Here is a 19,686-nt window from a genome sequence, read left to right on the forward strand (position 1 = left end):
CCGCCCCCCCACCCTTGCCTGGCGCCGGCACCGCCCGCCGGGCCGGCCACCGCCCCCGCTCACCTGCGGTCCCCACCCCCCCCCGCTGCCTCTGCTCTCCGGGCGGGAAGGGCCGCGGCGGGGCGCCCCGGGCGGCGGGAAGGGCCAGGCACGGCCGTCGTCCTCGGCCCTGCGGCCCCGTCCCCCGCTCCCGCGGCTCCGCCCCCACGGGTCCTGCGCTGCGGCGGCCGCGCCAGCGGCCGGAAGTGACGCCATCGCGCAGCGGCCCACTCGGCGCGCGTGGGCGGGGCTGTGGCGCGGGCCCGCCCACCAACCAATCAGCGGTCTCATAACTGATAAGCAACGGCGCCCCTCCTCCCCCCAGGACGCGGCAATAAGCACAGCCGTGATTGGGCGGATCCCACTTCCCCAGGGGGCGGGGGGACGCCCCCCGCCGCCTCGGCCGGGTCGCACGCGTGGGTGTGGCGCGGCCGGCGGAGGAGGAGCAGGAGCAGGAGCGGTCCCGGTCCCGGTCCCGGTGGCGGTGGCGGCAGCGCCCGCGGCGGGAAGCTGCTCACTGCCGCCCCCCGGGCGCCGGAGCCTCGCGTACGGACCTGCAGGGGGGCGGGCGGGGCTGCCCGCCCCGCCCCGCCCCGCCCCGCCCCGGAAGGGAGCGCCCACTGCCACTGGCCCTCGCTTGCCTCCCGCCATGGCCGCTGCCGCAGCCATTTGGCGCTACCGCGGGGACCCCGAGGCAGAGCAGCCGGCGGTGCTGGGTGAGGCGGGCGACGGAGCGGCGCCGGACCGGGCCAGGGGGCGCGCCGCGGCGGGTCGGGCGGCGAGTCGGGCGGCGGCCGCGGACGGGAGCAGGGCGGGGGGCGCGGGGCAGAGGGGACGCCGCCCAGAGGGGACGCCGCCCGGGCTCACGGCCTTTCCCCGCTCCCTTGCAGTGCAGTTCTCCAACGGCAGGCTGCGGCGGTCCGACTCCATGCGGTTCACCGTCTACCGGAACAGGGACACGGCCCATCCCCGGAAGAAGCACCGGAGGATCCTGGTAAGGGCCCGGCCGGGGAGCGCGCGCCAGCGGCCGCCTGCAGCCGGTCCTCGTGTTCGCAGCGCCGGCGGCGGCGGTGACGGCGGCGGTGACGGCGGCCGCGGGAGCCCGGAGCTGCGCCTGCCCCGAAACGGGCCGCGGCGGCGGGTGCAGCTCTGACGCCATCCACTCGCCGTGCCTGCGCCATGGCTCGCCGTGTAACAGGGACTGCTCCGCTGTAGCCTGGGCAGCCGCAGGGAGCAGAGCCTGGGGAGGCTGCAGTGCTGCGGCCTCCGTTGGAGATCGGAGTGAGAGCTGCAGCCGGACCCGTGCCGGGGACGCACGAGTCATTCCCACCTCGGCAGCTAGTGCAGGGTGTTCACCCTTTTTTCCCCTTATGGCTGTGGTCATGGCAGCTCCTGCAAGTAGGAACTACAAACCTCGGTCAAACACACAGTCCCTGTGGTCCCGTTTCGGGGAGACTGCCATTTCTTTCCAGGCTGCTGCTTGCTGCCCTGCTCCAGCTGCTCTCGTTGCTGTATAGTGAGCAAGACTCAGAAAGTCTGCATGGAGCTTTGCAGCAAATTTTTTAAAAAATAATCAGAGTTTAGCCCCAGCCTATGAGAGAGAGAGAACCGTTTTCCAAATTTAAGATCTCTGGGATTTCAGAGGAAGCTCTGGTTCTTCCGTGGGCTGCTGGCACAGTGGTGGTGGGAGTGATGGGGGTGGCAGAACAGGGAAGCACTTAACGTTCAGGAAAGACCTGCGCAGGGGTGGGCAGGGGGAGAGCCATTCCCTTACCCTGTAGAGTACTCTGTGCTGGTGAGCCAGGCTCCCTGCTGAGGCCGCCCGCACTTCTGTGGAGACCCATGAAGTGTCCTTGGACCCTGGAGAAGTGGGTGTGGGTCCTGCAGCCCTGCTGAGTCTTGGGGCATGGTGGTTTCTGTGGAGGGTGTCAGGATCAGACCGTGCCCTCTCGGGCTTGGCATTGCGGGTTGATGCTTAGGACAGAAGGGAACCCGAATAATGCAATTTGGGACATTTTGATGAATGATATTAAGAGTGACATATGAGAGTTAGTAACCTTTCCATCAGAACTGCATACGTGCTTATTTGAAAAATTTTGATTGATACATGGTTGTGTATTCTCAGGCAAAAGTTGATTTACTGAAGTTGTGTGTGCTCGTGATTTATTTTAATAACCTAAAGGCAACTAATGTTTGAAAATTAAAAGCTGTTACTTAACAACTAGTGTGGTCCATTTGATCACCAAATCTGTTCTGTTATGTTTACACAGTGAATTCTGGATGCACGCCTGCAGGGCTATGATCTTACTGGCATCATGGAGACGTGGTGGAATGGCTCTTATGACTGGAGCATTGGAACGGAAGGATACAGGCTCTTTAGGAAGGACAGGCAGGGGAGACGAGGCGGTGGTGTTGCCCTTTATGTCAGTGACCAGCTGGAGTGCATGGAGCTCCACCTGCGGATGGATGAGGGGCCAACCAAGAGCTTATGGGTCAGGATTAAAGGGATGGCAGGGACAGGTAACTTTATAGTGGGGATCTGCTACTGGCCACCCGACCAGGAAGACTGAGCGGGTGAGGCCCTCTATAGACAGGTAGGAGCAGCCTCACATTCACAAGCCCTGGTCCTCATGAGGGACTTCAGCCACCCCAATATCTGTTGGAGGGACAACACAGCAGGGCATAAGCAATCTGGGAGGTTCCTGGAATGCGTTGATGATAACTTCCTTCTCCAAGTCATAGAGGAGTCAAGAAAGAGAGGTGCTATGCTGGACCTTGTTCTCACCAACAAGGGGAACGTGAAGCTCAAGGGCAGCCTTGGCTGCAGTGACCATGAAATGGTGGAGTTCAAGATCCTTAGGGCACTGAGGAGGGCGCACAGCAAGCTCACTACCCTGCACTTCAGGAGAGCAGACTTCGGCCTCTTCAGGGATCTGCTTGGTAGAGTACCGTGGGATAAAACCCTGGAGGGAAGAGGGGCCCAGGAAAGCTGGTTAATATTCAAGGATCACCTCCTCCAAGCTCAGGAGCGATGCATCCCAACAAAGATGAAGTCAGGCAAGAATGCCAGGAGGCCTGCATGGATGAACAAGGAGCTCCTGGAGAAACTGAAACACAAAAAGGAAGCCTACAGAGGGTGGAAGCAAGTGCAGGTAGCCTGGGAGGAATACAGAGAAATTATCTGAGCAGCCAGGGATCAGGTTAGAAAAACTAAAGCCGTGATAGAATTAAATCTGGCCAGGGATGTCAAGGGCAACAAGAAAAGCTTTTATAGGTACATCAGTGATAAAAGCAAAACTAGGGAAAATGTGGGCCCTGTCCGGAAGGAAACGGGAGACCTGGTTACCTGGGATATGGAGAAGGCTGAGGTACGCAATGACTTTTTTGCCTGAGTCTTCACCGGCAAGTGCTCAAGCCACACTGCCCAAGTTGCAGAAGGCAAAAGCAGGGACTGGGAGAATGAAGAACCACCCACTGTAGGAGAAGATCAGGTTCAAGACCATCTAAGGAACCAGAAGGTGCACAAGTCCATGGGACCTCATGAGATGCATCTGTAGGTCCTGAGGGAACTGGCAGATGAAGTTGCCAAGTCACTGTCCATCATATTTGAGAAGTTGTGTCAGTCCGGTGACATTCCCACTGATTGGAAAAGGGGAAACATAACCCCCATTTTTAAAAAGGGAAGAAAGAAAGACCAGGGGAACTACAGGCCAGTGAGTCTCACCGATCATGGAGCAGATCCTCCTGGAAACTATGCTAAGGCATATCGAAAATAAGGAGGTGATTGGTGACAGCCAATGTGGCTTCACTAAGGCCAAATCGTGCCTGACAAATTTGGTGGCCTTCTACGACAGGGTTACGGCATTGGTGGATAAGGGAAGGGCAACTGATGTCATCTGCCTGGACTTGTGAAAAGCATTTGATGGGTGGACCACTCGGTGGATAAGGAATTGACTGGATGGTGACACTCTAAGGGTTGTTGTTAGTGGCTTGATGTCCAGGTGGAGACTGGTGACAAGTGGCGTTTCTCAGGGGTCGGTATTGGGACTGGCACTGTTTAACATCTTTGTCGGTGACATGGACAGTGGGATTGAGTGCACTCTCAGCAAGTTTGCTGATGACACCAAGCTCTGTGGTGCGGTCAACACACTGAAAGGAAGAAATGCCATCCAGAAGGACCTTGACAGGCTTGAGAGGTGGGCCCATGCGAACCTCATGAAGTTCAACAAGGCCAAGTGCAAGGTCCTGCACATGGGTCAGGGCAATCCCAAGCAGAAATACGGGCTGGGCAGAGAATGGATTGAGAGCAGCCCTGAGGAGGAGGACTTGGGGGTGTTGGTTGATGAGAAAGTCAGCATGACTTGGCAATGTGCACTTGCAGCCCAGAAGGCCAACCGTCTCCTGGGCCGCATCAAAAGAAGCGTGACCAGCAGTCGAGGGAGGTGATTCTCCCCCTCTACTCTGCTCTGGTGAGACCCCACCTGGAGTACTGCATCCAGCTCTGGGGCCCCCAACATAAGAAGACATGGACCTGTTGGAGCGAGTCCAGAGGAGGGCCACGAAGATGATCAGAGGGCTGGAGCACCTCTCCTATGAAGACAGGCTGAGAGAGTTGGGGTTGTTCAGCCTGGAGAAGAGAAGGCTGCGGGGAGACCTTATAGCAGCCTTCCAGTACCTGCAGGGGCTCTACAAGCAAGCTGGAGAGGGACTTTTTACAAGGGCATGTAGTGATAGGACAAGGGGTAATGGCTTTAAAGTGAAAGAGGGTAGATTTAGATTAGATGTAAGGAGGAAATTCTTCACTATGAGCATGGTGAGGCACTAGAACAGGTTGCCCAGAGAAGTTGTGGATGGCCCATCCCTGCAAGTGTTCAAGGCCATGTTGGGGGGGGCTTTGAGCAACCTGGTCTAGTGGAAGGTGTCCCTGCCCATGGCAGGGGGGTTGGAACTAGATGATCTTCAAGGTGCCTTCCAACCCAAACCATTCTGTGATTTTTCCAAAGTTGTTGTTGTTGTTAAATTATATTACAAGGAGATTTCTATTTCTTTCAGTGAAGAGAGAACCAAGCTTAAAGTCAGAAGGTGCTTTCCGCTGCTATTATTAAGTTCTACAGCTGCTTACATGCATGATTCACTCAATAAATAAATGACTTTTCAGCCAAAATCCTCAGGGGAAATATACTACAGTATAGTGGAGACACAAACATTTTGAAATACGTTTAGGTGGTTGAGCCATTCCTGGTAGTGCTAGCTCTTTTTTTTCAGTCAGTGAATTGCAGTCACTTGGCAGTACTAGAGGTTTAAATGGATCATTGAAAATTACATTTTAAACTGAGTTCCCCTTGTAGCGGTGGCTGTGCCCAATGTGTGCCTTGGGCCCTGGCAGATATCTGTAAGGTTTGTCCTGTCTGGAAGCTTAGAAACACTTTGAGTAACTTTATTAAGGACCCTAAAGCATTTGAAATGATGTCTTAAATTGACTGGCAGAGAGGCCTGATCTCTCTTCACTAGTGGCTTTGTGAGTAAACCCAGTTTCTTTCACAAACTGTTGCTTCTGGATTAAAGTACGGTGGTCAGCCTAGTGAGGCACTTTAACTGTGGTGACACCCAAGTTTGCTACACTGATAAACTCTAAATTACGATTCCCATGATTTCTTTGCAATGGTTCCTCATCTTCTGGCCCAGTGAAAGCTGAGGTAGAATTATATATCATGGGTAGTTTCAGCTTCAAGAAATGTTGTCTGTCTTTTAAAGATTCTGACCTGATGCAAAATGTACCCAAAATGGGCAAAGTGAAGTTTGCCTGTGCATGACTAGTGTCTGATGCCTGGGAATATAGAGCTTTGTGGCACCAGAGAAAACAAAGTGGATGCAGAGAAGATTTTTCACAGCCCTGTGTTCAAACCCTTTTTTTCTTTGTTTTTCAGGTCTCAGAAACTGAAAGGCTTTCATATGTTGGGAATAACTTTGGCAGCGGAGTCATGAAATGTAACTCCCTATGCAGGTATGGGTTGCTGGCAAAATGGGGGCAGGAATGTGGAGGTGGAATCAGAGGAATTGCTCAGATAAAGTTTCTGGTAGCTTTCCTTAAATTGCTCAGAAGTTCCCACTGAGGCCATGATTTGAATCAAGAGGATTTTGACGGGAGACTCCAGCACCTGCATTGTTTGTGCACATTATGTCCCTTTGGAAGTTGTGATGTTACATACAAATACGCTGTGTTTGAAAAAGTCTTGTGAAGGAAGAGATGAGGAGGTGATTTGATGTAGCTGAAACCTAGGAATAACAGTTTTGTTATTAAGAAATTAAGATTAAGAAATCACCAAGATCATCTTCTGCTGCCCAGGAAACCCCTGGGTCATTAACCACCATTTAACTTCAGAGTCCCAGCACAATGCTGCTATGTGAACTAATAAGCTGTCTGTGCCACGCACTGTAAAAGAAAGTGTTGGTGAAATCACCAACCTTTACATGTCCTGGTTTAAGAATATGACCTTTGTAGCATTGAGGCAGATCCTAAGAAGTACTCTGTATGTGAGATCTTTCTTGTTCTCACAATAGAACCACCAAATGGGTGGAAAGCCAATGTGAAATAATCTTGCCTTGTTATACCCAAAGGTGTTTCTTTTCTCCTTTGATGCATATTACTGCTCCTACTAGCCTATACAATGCTGAAATGCATGTAATATGCGTGTCAGGCTCTTGGTACCAAATGCTCTGCTCCGTAGGCCCACTCCAGTTGCCATGCGTGGTTTGCTTACATAGCTCATGTCTTCTCTAGTTGCACTGCACTGACCTGATTGTGTCTGACTAGTTAAAGTACAGGTGGGGTGAGGGAGTGAAGAGCAAACTGAGTTGTATAAAACTATTAGGAAGAGGAGGTGCTTTCAGATGTTAGTGCCCTGGAGGTCCTATGTTCTGAATAAGACTTGACATTAGGGAGCATTTCTTTACAGAGAGGGTGATCAAACACTGGAACAGGCTTCCTAGAGGTGGTCAGTGCCCCATGCCTCTCAGTATTTAAGAGGCATTTGGACAATGCCCTCAATAATTTGCTTTAAATTTTGGTCAGCCCTGAGTTGGTCAGGGAGTTGGACTAGATGGTCATTGTAGGTCATCTACATGTTGGAAGGTCATCCCTTCCAACTGGAATACTCTATTCTGTTCTATAATTCTGTAAAAGGAACTGGTTTCACCTCTGTAAATAGGCCATCAAAACATGCTAATACTAATCTTTGTCCTCCTTTCTGAGAAGCGAAACCAGGAGAGTTGGACCTTCAGATGTAGCAGTCTTCAGTTTAAGATGGTGTAGCTGAAAAAAGGCACAAAGGGGCTTTTTCTTCTTGAGTTTGGAGAGATAAATTTAGTTTAATGAATATGTACGATATACGTATCAATGCAGGATTATTTCTAGGCAGATTTAGTGCTCTGATATCTGAAAACCACATCACTGATTAAGAGATGGATTTAAGTGGCCTAAGTGGTTCTTGCCTGCACCTCTGGAGATCCTGAGCTATGGAAACTAACGAGGCAAGCTAACTGCTGATATACATTCAGCTTCAAGTATTAGCTTTGCAGTAGGTGTGCACAGGCCTCAGGATCTCTAGAGATGCAGGCAAGAATCAATTAAGTAATTTCTTGCTTTTCTTTCAAGTTTTCCCACCCCATCCTTTTGTCCCTTTGCTCCCACATCTGCTTTAGCTGCATGTATGACTATTTCCTCCAGTGGATCCATTCCCATAGCTCTTGGCAGCTGTCAGCCTAAAACTGTTTGCACTCGCAACTGCTAATGTGGGTAAAACAGGGAGCAGAGACCACCTCTGAGCAAACATCCCAGTTTATTCTGAGTGGAAAGTCAGTGAATTGTCTGCCAAACCTTCGGGCTTCCTGGGACAGGAGGAACTGCCCAGAGATGCTTTCTGGCCAGTGCAGTGCCGTGATTCCCTCTGTACTCGGGCATCTCCTCTGAGAGCAGTTGCATAGAGAGTATTGCTCCCACTGCAACAAGCAGCCTGTTGCGCAAGCAGGTTTTGTCTTCAGAAAGCATGTCCTGAGTTTTGGGAAGACATGTTATGGAGCAGAGCGAGTTCAGGCACCAGTCAGAAGGGATCACGTGGAATGAATTCTTCTGGCTGGATTAAGAAACTGGTGCAGTCGATACCCTGATCAGCTTCAGCCATACATACAGGTGACATACAGCCTGTTCCTGGTGGGTCATGAGACATGGCAAGGAGCAGCACAAACCATTTGGGCTTGCCCCTCTGAAATGGATGAAAAGGAATTTACCTAAGAGAAATTATCCTATTTTAGAGACAGCAAAGTCACGTTTCTGAGAAGCTCTGAGGACTTAAGATGACTTGTACTAAGCAGAGAACTGGCCACAGGGAACCCAAGTTTTAAAAACACAGGAAACTGTCTAGAAGCACTGAGAGACCAAGGGTCCTGACACATCAAAAAAGACAAAAGAGAATAGCAGCTAGCACTCTGGCACCTAGGCTTTGTCAGTGCATTTTGGAGCTTATTTAGTTGTCTTAAGACTTCTACATTTACTCAGAGCAACAAGTCTATTTTGTGTATATATATATTTAATATATATAATTATATATATAATTTTAATATAAATTTTATATATATTTTTGTGTATATTATATCTATCTATTTTTATATATATATATATATATATGTAGTGCATGCCTTGGAGGTACCTTGTTTTATTGTGACATTCTGAATGTGCTTGGGAAACTTGTATTTGCAAAAGAATTGGCAGGGGATGGGGAATACACATGGCTCTGCACCAGGTATTTTAAAACATCACTTCCACTAGACTGTCTCTCGCTAATCACTTGCCCCCCTGTTCTTCCCAGGTATTTTGTTGGTGTGTTAAACAAGGACTCTGGGCAAATGGAAGTCTATAACGCTGAAATATTCAACATGCAGCCCTTGCTGTCAGGTGGGAAGATACTGTGTTTAACCCAGCACCAGAGTCACAGCATTCTAGACCTATTTATGCATTCAGCTATTGACTGCTTGGTTGCTGACAGCAGTGCTGTCTGTTGTCTCCCTGGCTGCTCTTTCTTCCTCATTTCTGCCTTATTCCCTCAGCATGGAGGAAGGAGGATACATTACACTCTCCTTCTAAGGCACTGCATGATGTGAAAAATGGAGAGAGAAGGAAGCAAGGCGAAAATTAGGGTGGAAGTTAAGCAGAGAGCGTTACAGGTGGGAGGGTGGAAGTGCTGGAGTCAGTAACAAAGTTGTCACTGTTGAGAATAAGGGCAGCCTTGTCTAGGTATGCTCTGCTGAGGGAAGCCTGGAAATTGTCAGGTCAAGAGACTGGATCACTGAAAAGCAAAAGAGCTTTTCTTCAGCGGAACTGCTTTTTGTTACTGAACCCAGGAGGATAACCCAAAGAATGTAGTTTTTTGGGAGCTTTTTTCCCCTGTGCAGTTGGACCTGGGTATTGCTGCAATCCATGCATTACACTCGTAGGCTTTTAGCAAAAATTGCCTGCCTGTCCTTTTTTGTTCTAGGTACATACTCCTATATTCAGTGTGTTCTTTAATTGACAAAGTCCTGTGGAGGAAGTTTGAAGTGTTGTGCCAAGTCTTTCAGTAATGGATTAGAGCTAAAGGGATACCGAATATGTATGCTGTCCTGGCTGCTGCAAGCCAAGCATACTAACTTTTGTTCTTTTATAGATAATTTAATACCTGATGACATGAAGGATTATCAGAATAAATCCTACAGGGAGAAGGTAAAGTTGAAACCCCCTGTCATATTGTACTGTGATTATCCAGCTAACAGTGGCAGATGATACTTGTCTGAGACTGTGATGTTTGATTTACTGCAGGGTAAACCTGTGCAGGTTCAGCACTCTCTCTCTGCCTTGGAGGTCTATGAGACAGTGCATTATTAGTGCCTAACTTGGCAGCATTTTCATAATTATTTCAGACTTGATTACAATCCCAGTTACTTCCTGCCCCCTTGCAGATCAGTGCTTGTTGTATGGTTGGGTTGTGCCCAGTGAAACGTTTGAAGTTTTCTTACAGAATGTCAATGTCGAACAAGTGGTGGTTAGCTGAGTTTTCCTCTTAGATGCAAAGTGTCTTCAGTTCAGCAGTGTGTTTTAATTTGCTTCTGTCTTGCACAGATGGATTTGTGCATTGAGGCCTTTGGTACCAGCAAGCAGAAGCGAGCTCTCAGCTCTCGGCGAATGAATGCAGTGGGCAATGATATTCTGAATACTGCTGTGACAAAAGCAGCAGCAAACATTATAGATGCAAAGGGAGTAACAGGTAAGAATATTGTCTCAAGGTTTAATGAAGGTAATCAGAAGTGCCTTTTTCAGTCTGTTCCTTGCCAAGTGTGGTAGGAAGAAGAAAGGGGTTTTCTTCAAGTGACCAAGGAAGCAGTTGGTCTAACAGCTGACAATGGCACATGTGGAGGAGCTCACAGATCTTTCTGGTGAAAAAGGAAGTGCTTCCTTCTGATCCTGCTAGACTTACTGTGGGAGATGCCTGATTGAGGGAAGGTCCCTCTGGCATCAGTGTCCGTCCCTGCCCATTGTTGGGAGCTTTTCTGGGAGTTCCTCGCTATCAGTTTACTGGGATAAAGGCAGTACATTCACCTGGTCTGAACTGAGATGCTGAATGTTCGTTAAGGTGAACTGTACCCTGGCTTCACAGTGGCATGTCTATGGAAAATGGTCCGTGCCTTAAACTAGGTCACAGCCCCATCAAGTGCCATCCCTGGTGCTGTTGTGAGCCAGGCTGATGGACTTAGGCTTCTTCTGTGGAGGAGCCTGCAGCAGAGAGGACTCTGCCATGGCCTTAGTTATTGTCACTACTGCAGGGGAAGTTCACTCTCCAAAGCATCACACTGAGGTGATGTTTCAAGGAGAGTTGATAACCCTGCTGTTGAGTGCTGGTGAGGCTGCATCTGTATTATGTTGTCCAGCCTGTGCCACGCCCCTGTGTGCCCACCCTGATCAAGAAGGAGGTGGAGAAATGACAAAGGAGTCATGGCAGGGCAACAAGAACGGGCAGGGTCCTGGAGCACACAGCTGACAAGGAAAGGCAGAGGGAGCTAGGCTTGGTTAGTCTGGCAAAGAGGAGGCCAAGGAGGATCTAACAACAGCCCACAGCTATCTGAAGGGCAGTCTGAGCCAAACCCTTCTCAGCAGTGCCAACAAGCACAAGTTGCACTGGTCCCTGGACTTTAGGAGGTCTATGTGGGAGACTGGGGGAACCTTCTTGCCTTGGAGTGTGGTGGAGCCCTGGAACAGGTCACAGAGCAGTGTGGAGTCCCCATCCATGGGGGCTTCCAAGCTTTGGCAGGACAAGGCCAGGGCTGCCCTGATCTAGTGCTGTAGACGGTCCTACTCTGAGCAGGAGGTTGGACAGGAGACCTCCAGAGCTCCTTTCCACCAGCACTTCTGGGTTCTGAATTTCATTGGCTATAAATAGGAGAGATGTCTGTTGACTGTAGAACCTGTCAGCTCTCATCTCCTGTGTTCCAAGTTGGATATTGACTGTGCTCTCAGAGCTGCTTTGTGCCAAATGGATGTCCAATGGAACCCAGGGCGCCAAAACAATATTCTGTCCACCCAGCATGCAAGAGGTGCAGCAGCAGCAACCAGTTCGTCTTGGTGCACTTCTTTCCTAGATTTTTCACTAGTCTGGAGTGGCTTTTCTAAGTTTAAAGGCGCAGAAAGTTCTTTGTAGAAGTGATGACACCAGCCTAAAACCCAACATGCTCACTACCGTAGCAGGCATATCAGAAGCTCTCGGCCTTTTGTGCCTACTGGAATGCTTTCTGTACAGTCAGCACTTACATGTGGTAGTAATGAAACAAAATAAGGAAAAGGCTACAGCTCACCCTACTGCTGTCCCAAGTGAGATAAACTGAACTGGAGTTTTAAACCTTTAAAACTCCAGCTGTGACTAAACTGGTGTTGACCCAAGAACTACCATTGAGCAGACTTGTGTTTAAAGGAAGGATTTTGGTTATAGTCATGTTCTCTGTGGTTTTGTTTGCATGGTCCAAATACTCTTGTCTTTCCTGCTTCCCTCCAAAGCTTTGATCCAGGATGTGGCCCAAGATGATGTACAGAATGTCTCCATCTTCCTCCCACCGTGTAATGAAGATGCTGACAAACCAGAAAACGTTTACAAGTTTGAGGACAGTATCTTTTTCTGTGGCAGAGTGGTTTCCCACACCTGTAAGCCTCGATGTCAGTGGTCCGGCATGTGGGAGTGAGTGCTGCCAGGCATGTGAATGAGCCGAGCCTTCTCCCCTCACAAGCCAAAAGCTGAGAGCAGAGACATGCTGTGTTGAGATTTTTGGGCCTGCAAGTCCTATATCCTGCTTCTTTCTTACAGAGAGCAGGATGCTGTGCTTCCCCGTTGGCAGCAGTCGACTGGGAATAGTAATGAGGTCAGCCATGCAGAAGTGACCTGTGGTCGAGCCACAGTCCTTTAGAGACCTTTATTAGTGGCCAGCTTCCTAGTCTTGTTGTTAAGTCCTGCCTATTTATAATTTCCTTCCCTCCTTCCCTGCCCCACACCTCCTAAAGCAAGAGTGAATAGAGCTTATCTCACTGCAGGCTGTTCAGACCAGAAGGGAGAGCAAAAGCATGCTTGTTCTTTTCTTTAAAATCCTTCCAGTTCTGTCCCCAGCAGAGTATGAAGCATTGTGCGTTCCAGCAGCAGTCTTTGTTAATATCACTCCAGAAGAAATCACCAAGAAAACAGAAGATAAAAGGTAATGCTGCTGCAAACAGCCTTGTTATAGTTGAGGTGCGCCCTGTGAAACTGTAGTTTTCCTATGGGGCAGGATGGCTAGTGCTGCCAGCTCCACAATACCCAGGCTGATCTTTTCAGTGCAGAGGGAGGACATTTTATCCAAGCACAACTGAGTAACACCTACCTTGGGGAATGTGGGGTATAGTTTTACAGATGAGGAAGTTGTGTGCACAGCAGCATGGCTGCCCTTTGAGGAACTGATTGCAGAGGAAGAGAGTGGAGAAATCTGAAGTGGGGTCTGAAGGCAGGTGCCTAGAAGGGGGACCACAGAGCTGTGCTAAGCACAGTATGCCTGTGGCTGGGCACTGTCCCAGCCAAGTACTGACTTGCTGTGGAAGTTGCTGTGGCTTGGCAAGCTGACATGGATGTACACTTGGAGGTGTTAAGCCCTTGTGCTGAGCAGCTGAAGTGAGCAGGAAAAGCAGAAAACGCACCTCACTCCCTGTGCTTCCTGTCTGCCTGTGCCAGAGTAGAAGTGTGTCTGTGTGCCATGTTGAGAGCCTGCAGTTTCTGCAGTGCAGGGACCCTCTTAGTAGCTGCACACTGAAAGGGGCTGGCTGCAAGTGGTGTGCTCGCAAAGCAGCCTCCTCGGTTATCCTTTATAGGTGTCCAGGGAACTGTTCTCAAACAGCTGAGCATTGAAGTTACAGGTGTGTCCTGTCTTCCTGTCGATGTAAACTAGTTCCTGGTTCTTTGAGCTTCATCTTCCTCCTCTTTCTCCTTCAGCCATTGCTCCTTTGTTTTAGAGGAACTGAAGTTACTGCCTGCTGATGAGAAGAGCAGAGATCACAAAGCCCGATGCCTCTGGTTTCTGGACACCCTTATTAAGTTCAGCTACCTGAAAGTGATCAAGAAGAAGCGTAAGAGAGTTTTCAGCTCCTCTACTTTTAAGCTACCTGCTGAGACTTGGTTTGTAATTACTGCAGTAGAAAACGGTAAAGCTGCCCAGAACGAACTGTGATCGAACAGCTAGCTGTGGCAGTTGCTTTCAGCCTGTTTCATGCTGACATTGAGGATCTCTGTGTTGTTGAGGGTTGTTAGATCTGCGTCTGCTGGGAGATGATGGCACCATGAGATCCTCTTGGTAGGAGACATGGTAGCTTAGATTGGAAATTTTTAGATTCTTTCTAGTTTATTGGTAGTTCTGAACTTAAAAACATGTTTTATATTTTCACACTTTGGTCCTAAGCCAAGAGGCTGGAAACTATCAGCTGTCTCCCTCATCCAGCCTCCATATTCCAGGTGCAAGAGGTATACAGTACACAATACATCTTCTATATGTCCTTTTGTGCTTTTGAGAATATTGTCATCATCCTTTGCTTATTAGCTCAATGTGTGGATCACAGTGACCATACCTCTGTTGTCTTCAGGATCTTTCTTTTAAAATGGCAGGAACTGCTGTTCTCAAAAGCACTGCACAAAATATCTTGGTTGAGATTTTCAAGACTTGCCATCTTCCATAGAACTTGTGTATCCGAGTCTCCTTGTCAGTGCTGAAAATGTCATTATTAGCATTTTCAATGGCAGGGGTGTGATGGAGGAAGAAATGGCAAGCCTGTCTGTAAATATATTCCTGCATTGCTGGAGACACAGGAGTCACTCTGCAGGACTTAGTCACGGAGGATGTGGAAATCCCTAGTCTTGGTGCTAATAGGAATTTGTTAGTGTGGTTTCAGTTTTAATAATATTTTGTGACATGACTATCTATTAAAAGAAATACATGCGTAGGCATACATGCACGCATTTTAGATTGTGTAGTATCGAAGTGGGAGATCCCATTTGTAAAGAAAATAAAAGCTGTTAGGAGCCTCTCTCTGACTGGAAAAATTATGAGACCTAGAAATCAAGTTCCCAGGTTCCTTTTAGGTTCTCTGTGTCTGGGAAGAGATGATAAAAGTTGTGGTAATAAATGCACTATTATGATAGCTGGAGATGGGCAGTACAAGGAAGAGTATGTGTTTCATTCCACTGCAAAACCCCTTTCTGTCCTAGATCCAATGGGTCCTGAATGCCCACACATCATTAGCAGGAAACTCATGAAGAATTTCACTTCATTGACCTACAACAATGGCAGGTAAGGAACTATGTTTGTTTTGATGTTCTTGAGGCAGAGATAGGGCAGAGTTCACCTTGAAGGGCCATGGACACATTATCAGGAAACCTTCTACCAAAATGGAAGATGGCAGTAGCTTCTCTTGCTTCGCACCCCTGGCCCTGTAGACATTTGGGTTGTGGCTGGTGATAGTCCCTTTTAGACAGTGCAGGTCTAAACCATGACTGGGAGAAGCAGGGTCATGTGTGCGAAAGCAAGCCTGCACCTGTGGATTTAGCTAGTGTGACCAAATGGGGTGCCCAGCTGTCTGCCTGACCGTTTCTGGATGCAGGATGGCAGAACGGGTGCTTGCTTTGCAGCTGACTCTCAACTGTGCAGCTAAATGGGCAGCTGTCTGCTCGTACGTTTTCACTGTGAACCAAGGCAGCTGACAGATGGATGCGTCAGCTCTTCCACCATCCCAGAGTGGGTCAGGACAGAGGTAGTGCAGTGGCTGAATAGTGGTGCTTTTTTTTTTACACTCACATAGTTTAATTAGCGTACCGGGCACTTGTACATGAACCTAGACCTGACTTGACTTATTTGGATTCTCCATTGAAACCTACACAGAAAAAACTGCATAAAGATTTCCACTGGTTAACTCATGCTGGGCTGAGACCCACGCCATTCACCCATATATATACAGGCCAAAGAGTTCTGCCTAAGCTTTGCCCAGGTATTGCCCTGCCAGCGGTGACAAAGTTTGGTGTAGTAAGGTAGGGTCTGGTCCTGCTGTGGAGGTCTGCCAGGAGAAGCCACCACCCCACAACTGGAGCAGAGGCTGGGAAGCAACTGCAAGGTCCTCCTTTCCAGCAGTGTCAGAGTCACTTGTGTGGTGCTGAGTGCTGTCTCACTGCAGGGAGCACCTTGGGCAGCTGTTGGAGGCTGCTGCTGACCAGGTGGCCCTTGGCAGCAGCCTTAAGAAGGATGCCACTTACAATTAAGCAGTTATAAATCTGGATAAACATTTTCAGCAATCCTGTTGCTGAAATGCAGGCAGGAGTGAATAGTATCCTCACTCTTGCCACAGTGCATTCCCCAAACTTGGGAAACCAACAGCCTCTCTCCCTAGAAGGGGCGTAATGCTGATGCTCAGCTATTGCACAGCTGCACTGCCACTGTTAATCTGACACGAGCAGAGAATTTGAGTCCAAATGGGCCAGCTTTTGCCTGAAGACTCAAACCAGTGATGAGCAGTCAAATGCTCCCAGAGGACTGCCAGCCAGGGATATGCTTTGTGTGGATTGTGTATTTGAGGTGCCTTTAGTATTTACACTGAATACTCTCAGAACAGCTTCCCTTTGCTTTCCTCTTGCAAGGGACCAGCCTCCCAAAGTGCCATTAGTTGGTGATTTTGTCAAGGCTGCATAGTGATAAACCACCCCAGGGGCCTGCACTTCTGATCAGAAACAGGCATATGAAGAGGACAAAGAAGCCTGTTAGGCCCCTGTGATTGGAGGTCTCTGTTGCTTTGAGCTCTTTTTTGGTATCTAGGAAAAGTTAGTCATGTCTAACTGGGGCTCCAGTTCTGTCTGTACCTCATGGGACTTGTGTTTTGGGTTCACTGACACTCCACATCTCATGTGTTCTCCCTCTTGCCATGCAGTGTCCAGAATTTAATCTCTGCATCAATGAAGGCTAAAATCACAGCATACGTCATTGCATTGGCTTTGCACATTAACAACTTCCAAACAGACCTCACCATCCTGCAGAATGACATGAAGCTTCAAGAAAGCAGGTGAGTCGTCGTGTTCATTCATACCTGCTGAGATATGCTGTGATCATCCTAGGAAGACCCCCTGGGGAGAGAGCTCTGGAGCCTCTCTGGCACCTGGGTAGTACAGTGATACCTGCTAGTGAGTCCCTTTTGTTGTAATCAGACTCTGTCTTTTATGACTGTGTTGAAGCTTTATTTTGAAGCCCTGATGCTCGTAAATGAGGGTGGTTATATGTCTCAAACTTTGAAAGGGCACTTGTCGCAAAGAGGTCCTCAGGTGCATCAAGAAGTATTTAAAACCTCTGGAGGTTTTAAAAGTTCCTGGAGGTATTTAAAGGACGTTTGGATGAGGTGCTTAGGGACATGGTGTAGTGGTGGTCTTGGTAGTGTTAGGTTTACGGTTGGACTCGATGATCTTAAAGGTCTTTTCCAACCTATACGATTCTGTGATTCTGTGAAGAGGCTCTTCAGCTATTCTGCGGGGAAGAAAACTGAGGCAGGCCCCACCAAAATGGGCAGCTGGGGCAGATTCTAGGGCAAGAGCTATCCACTGCCACCCAGCCCCACTTCTTGCCTGACAAATCACATCACTCTTCATCTTCCTGTCCTCTGTGCCCCTTCTTCCTGCAGAGCTCCAGTCCCTGTTAGGTACCAGGCTGGGTGTAAGTACAGGTTTGCAGCTGCAACAGGAAAACTAGAAACAGGGATTTTTTTCTCACAATCGTATGGTGAGCATGTAGTTGATGTTTACATGGAGGAATCTCAGGCCCCTGAAATTTACCCACTCTGGGCTTGGCACTGAGGAGATTGTTTTTGTTTCTGAATTACTGATGGACTTGGAGACTTTGCAGCAAAGCATCACAGGGAGGTTGTAGGCAGAACTGCTGGCCATAGCATTTGAAATAAGGATTTGCCAAATCAGGGTTAGTGAAGGTGAATGGGTAGAAAACAGCTTGCAGAATAAGTTTCAGGGCAAACAACCCTTGCTGTGTTAGCTTTTGGGGGCAGTTCTTGAGATTTTCATTTTCCATGGAAGAATACAGAAGTGTTGTGGCCTCCTGTTAGCTGCAAGACCTGCTTTTCCCAGCAGGTGTCAGCCGGAGCCTGCTGCCAGCTCCTCCGGCTCTGGGAGCTGTTGGTGCTGTACTGTCTCTAGCCCCTGCAGAATAAATCAGGAATTGAGCAGTTCTGATCAGCCAGTCCACTGTGCTTGCCGGGAAGTCTGCCAGCAAGCAGACATCTGCTCAGCAGGCAGCTTGTAACGCTGTCTGGGCAGGGATCCGGTGGCCCCACTGGTGACTGTTCAGCCATGCTTATTAGTATCTCCTTCCCACCCTGTCGTGTTCTGTGGGCAGTGGTGACACCAAGGACCTGTGCTTCCTAACTCTGTCACATTGGTCTTTCTTAACAGCATTGCTTAGAGGTCATGCAGCTGCAGAAGGACACAAACCCTTCACTGCAACTGAGAAAAACGTTGTGAACTATCCTCTGGCTGAGGGATGTAATGTTAAGGTTTAGGTAATAACTGGAAGTTATCAGAACCGTTAGTGACCTCTTGGTTTTGCAAGCTCCCTAGTCAGCCTTGATGCAATGACTTCTGATTTTGCCCCTGGTTATGCTCTTTATTCTTTGATGGTAGTAGTGGGTTTAACAGCAGTGTTTGCTGTTGGTTTCCATCCATTTTTTCTTTTTTTTTTTTTTTTTCCTTTCCTTTTTGGAGCTAAGCTTTTTAAGGAAGCCATGTTGATTTTCACAGTTGATGTCCAGGTTTTGTTCTTAAGTTCTGTACTGGAGCTGGGAACACAGGGCATAGGATGCTGTTGAGAAAAGGGTGAAGGAGGCTGGGACCTGTTGGAACAATTGAGGAGAGACATATAGCCCTGAGCCACCTGATGGGGTGATCCTTGTTTGGAGTGGGAGGTTTGACTGACGAACCCTTCCCAACTGAATCTGTTTGAATTTCAAAGATAATAAAGTCAGCTGGGAGGATTCTGGACCTTGTGTGTTCTCAGGACCCCAGCTGAGGCTGGGACACTTATTTCCCTGCTAGCTTTCCTTTGGATGCACTTCATTCTCTCTGTTTGACAAACCTCCGGCTGTGTTTTGGCTTGTGTAGGGTGAAAAGCTTGGACAAGAAGGCATGTTGCAAACAAGCCCCTCTTCTTGCAGCTAAGGATGCTGAATTTTAGTGGCTAAGAGGAGATGCTCTTGCCGTACTAGATTCCATCCATCATACCATGAACAGGAGATGAGTGCACTGGGAAGCAAACTTGGGCTGCCAGCAGCAGCAGCAGCTGAACACAAATAACACCTGCTCTCCTCTTCATAGGGAAGTGGAGAGCAACATTATTTTTTCTCAAGTCAGCTGGCCATTGAGTAAGGCAACATGGGTTTATAATGCTCTCTGTGGTGGCCGTGCGCAGCTCAGTAGCATTCTGGCCTCCCCAGGAAGGCTCTACCTTGTAGTCTGAATACTTCCAGCTTCTGTCTCCATGGTATCCTTGAGATGCAGAGAATGCATCCTGCTCGCTGGTGCCTCCTGGCTTCTCCCCTGAGGCAAAAGGCTGCTGATCTTCTGTGCAGTGTCATGCTACAGAAGACCTGTGCGCCCCGCTGACACAGTATTTCTCTGCTGTTTTCCAGGATGATGGACATCGCAAAGGCCATGCGGTTGAAGGTCTCCAAGGCAAAGGGGCTGCCAGGGCTTGAGAATGATCAGAACCACAAGCTGGGCACTCTCTCTCTCCCCTTGCCTGTGCAAAAGGCATCAGGGAACCAACGGAAGCGCAAGAAAATGAACTAAAATGTCTGGGAGGTCTGAGCAGGGGCGAAACAGTTCCTTTCTCAACTGCCATTCTGCACACAAAGCATCATGGGGGTGCTTTTGGCTGTCCAGCACCATGCTGACATCCATGACCCTGCTGAAACCCTGTTTTGAGGCTGGACTGGAACAGATGTTCACCTCATTACACTTCTTTTTTTCTATTTATGTAGAAAAAGCTGTAATAAAACATCTGTCTCTTTTCCTGTCTGTA

General features: G+C 48.9%; 1 protein-coding gene across 1 annotated transcript; it reads left to right on the forward strand.

The window, feature by feature from the left end:
* The first annotated feature begins 578 nt into the window (after nt 1–578).
* On the forward strand, nt 579–19,686 carry POLR1E (RNA polymerase I subunit E). The gene is made up of 12 exons (XM_075527366.1): nt 579–755; nt 930–1,033; nt 5,967–6,043; nt 8,904–8,989; nt 9,738–9,793; nt 10,190–10,334; nt 12,116–12,223; nt 12,705–12,801; nt 13,569–13,702; nt 14,835–14,916; nt 16,541–16,672; nt 19,295–19,686. The coding sequence occupies exons 1-12, from the start codon at nt 689–691 to the stop codon at nt 19,452–19,454; spliced, it is 1,248 nt and encodes a 415-aa protein (XP_075383481.1). The 5' UTR covers nt 579–688; the 3' UTR covers nt 19,455–19,686.

Source organism: Mycteria americana, chromosome Z, assembly GCF_035582795.1.
Source record: "Mycteria americana isolate JAX WOST 10 ecotype Jacksonville Zoo and Gardens chromosome Z, USCA_MyAme_1.0, whole genome shotgun sequence".
Taxonomy (NCBI): domain Eukaryota; kingdom Metazoa; phylum Chordata; class Aves; order Ciconiiformes; family Ciconiidae; genus Mycteria; species Mycteria americana.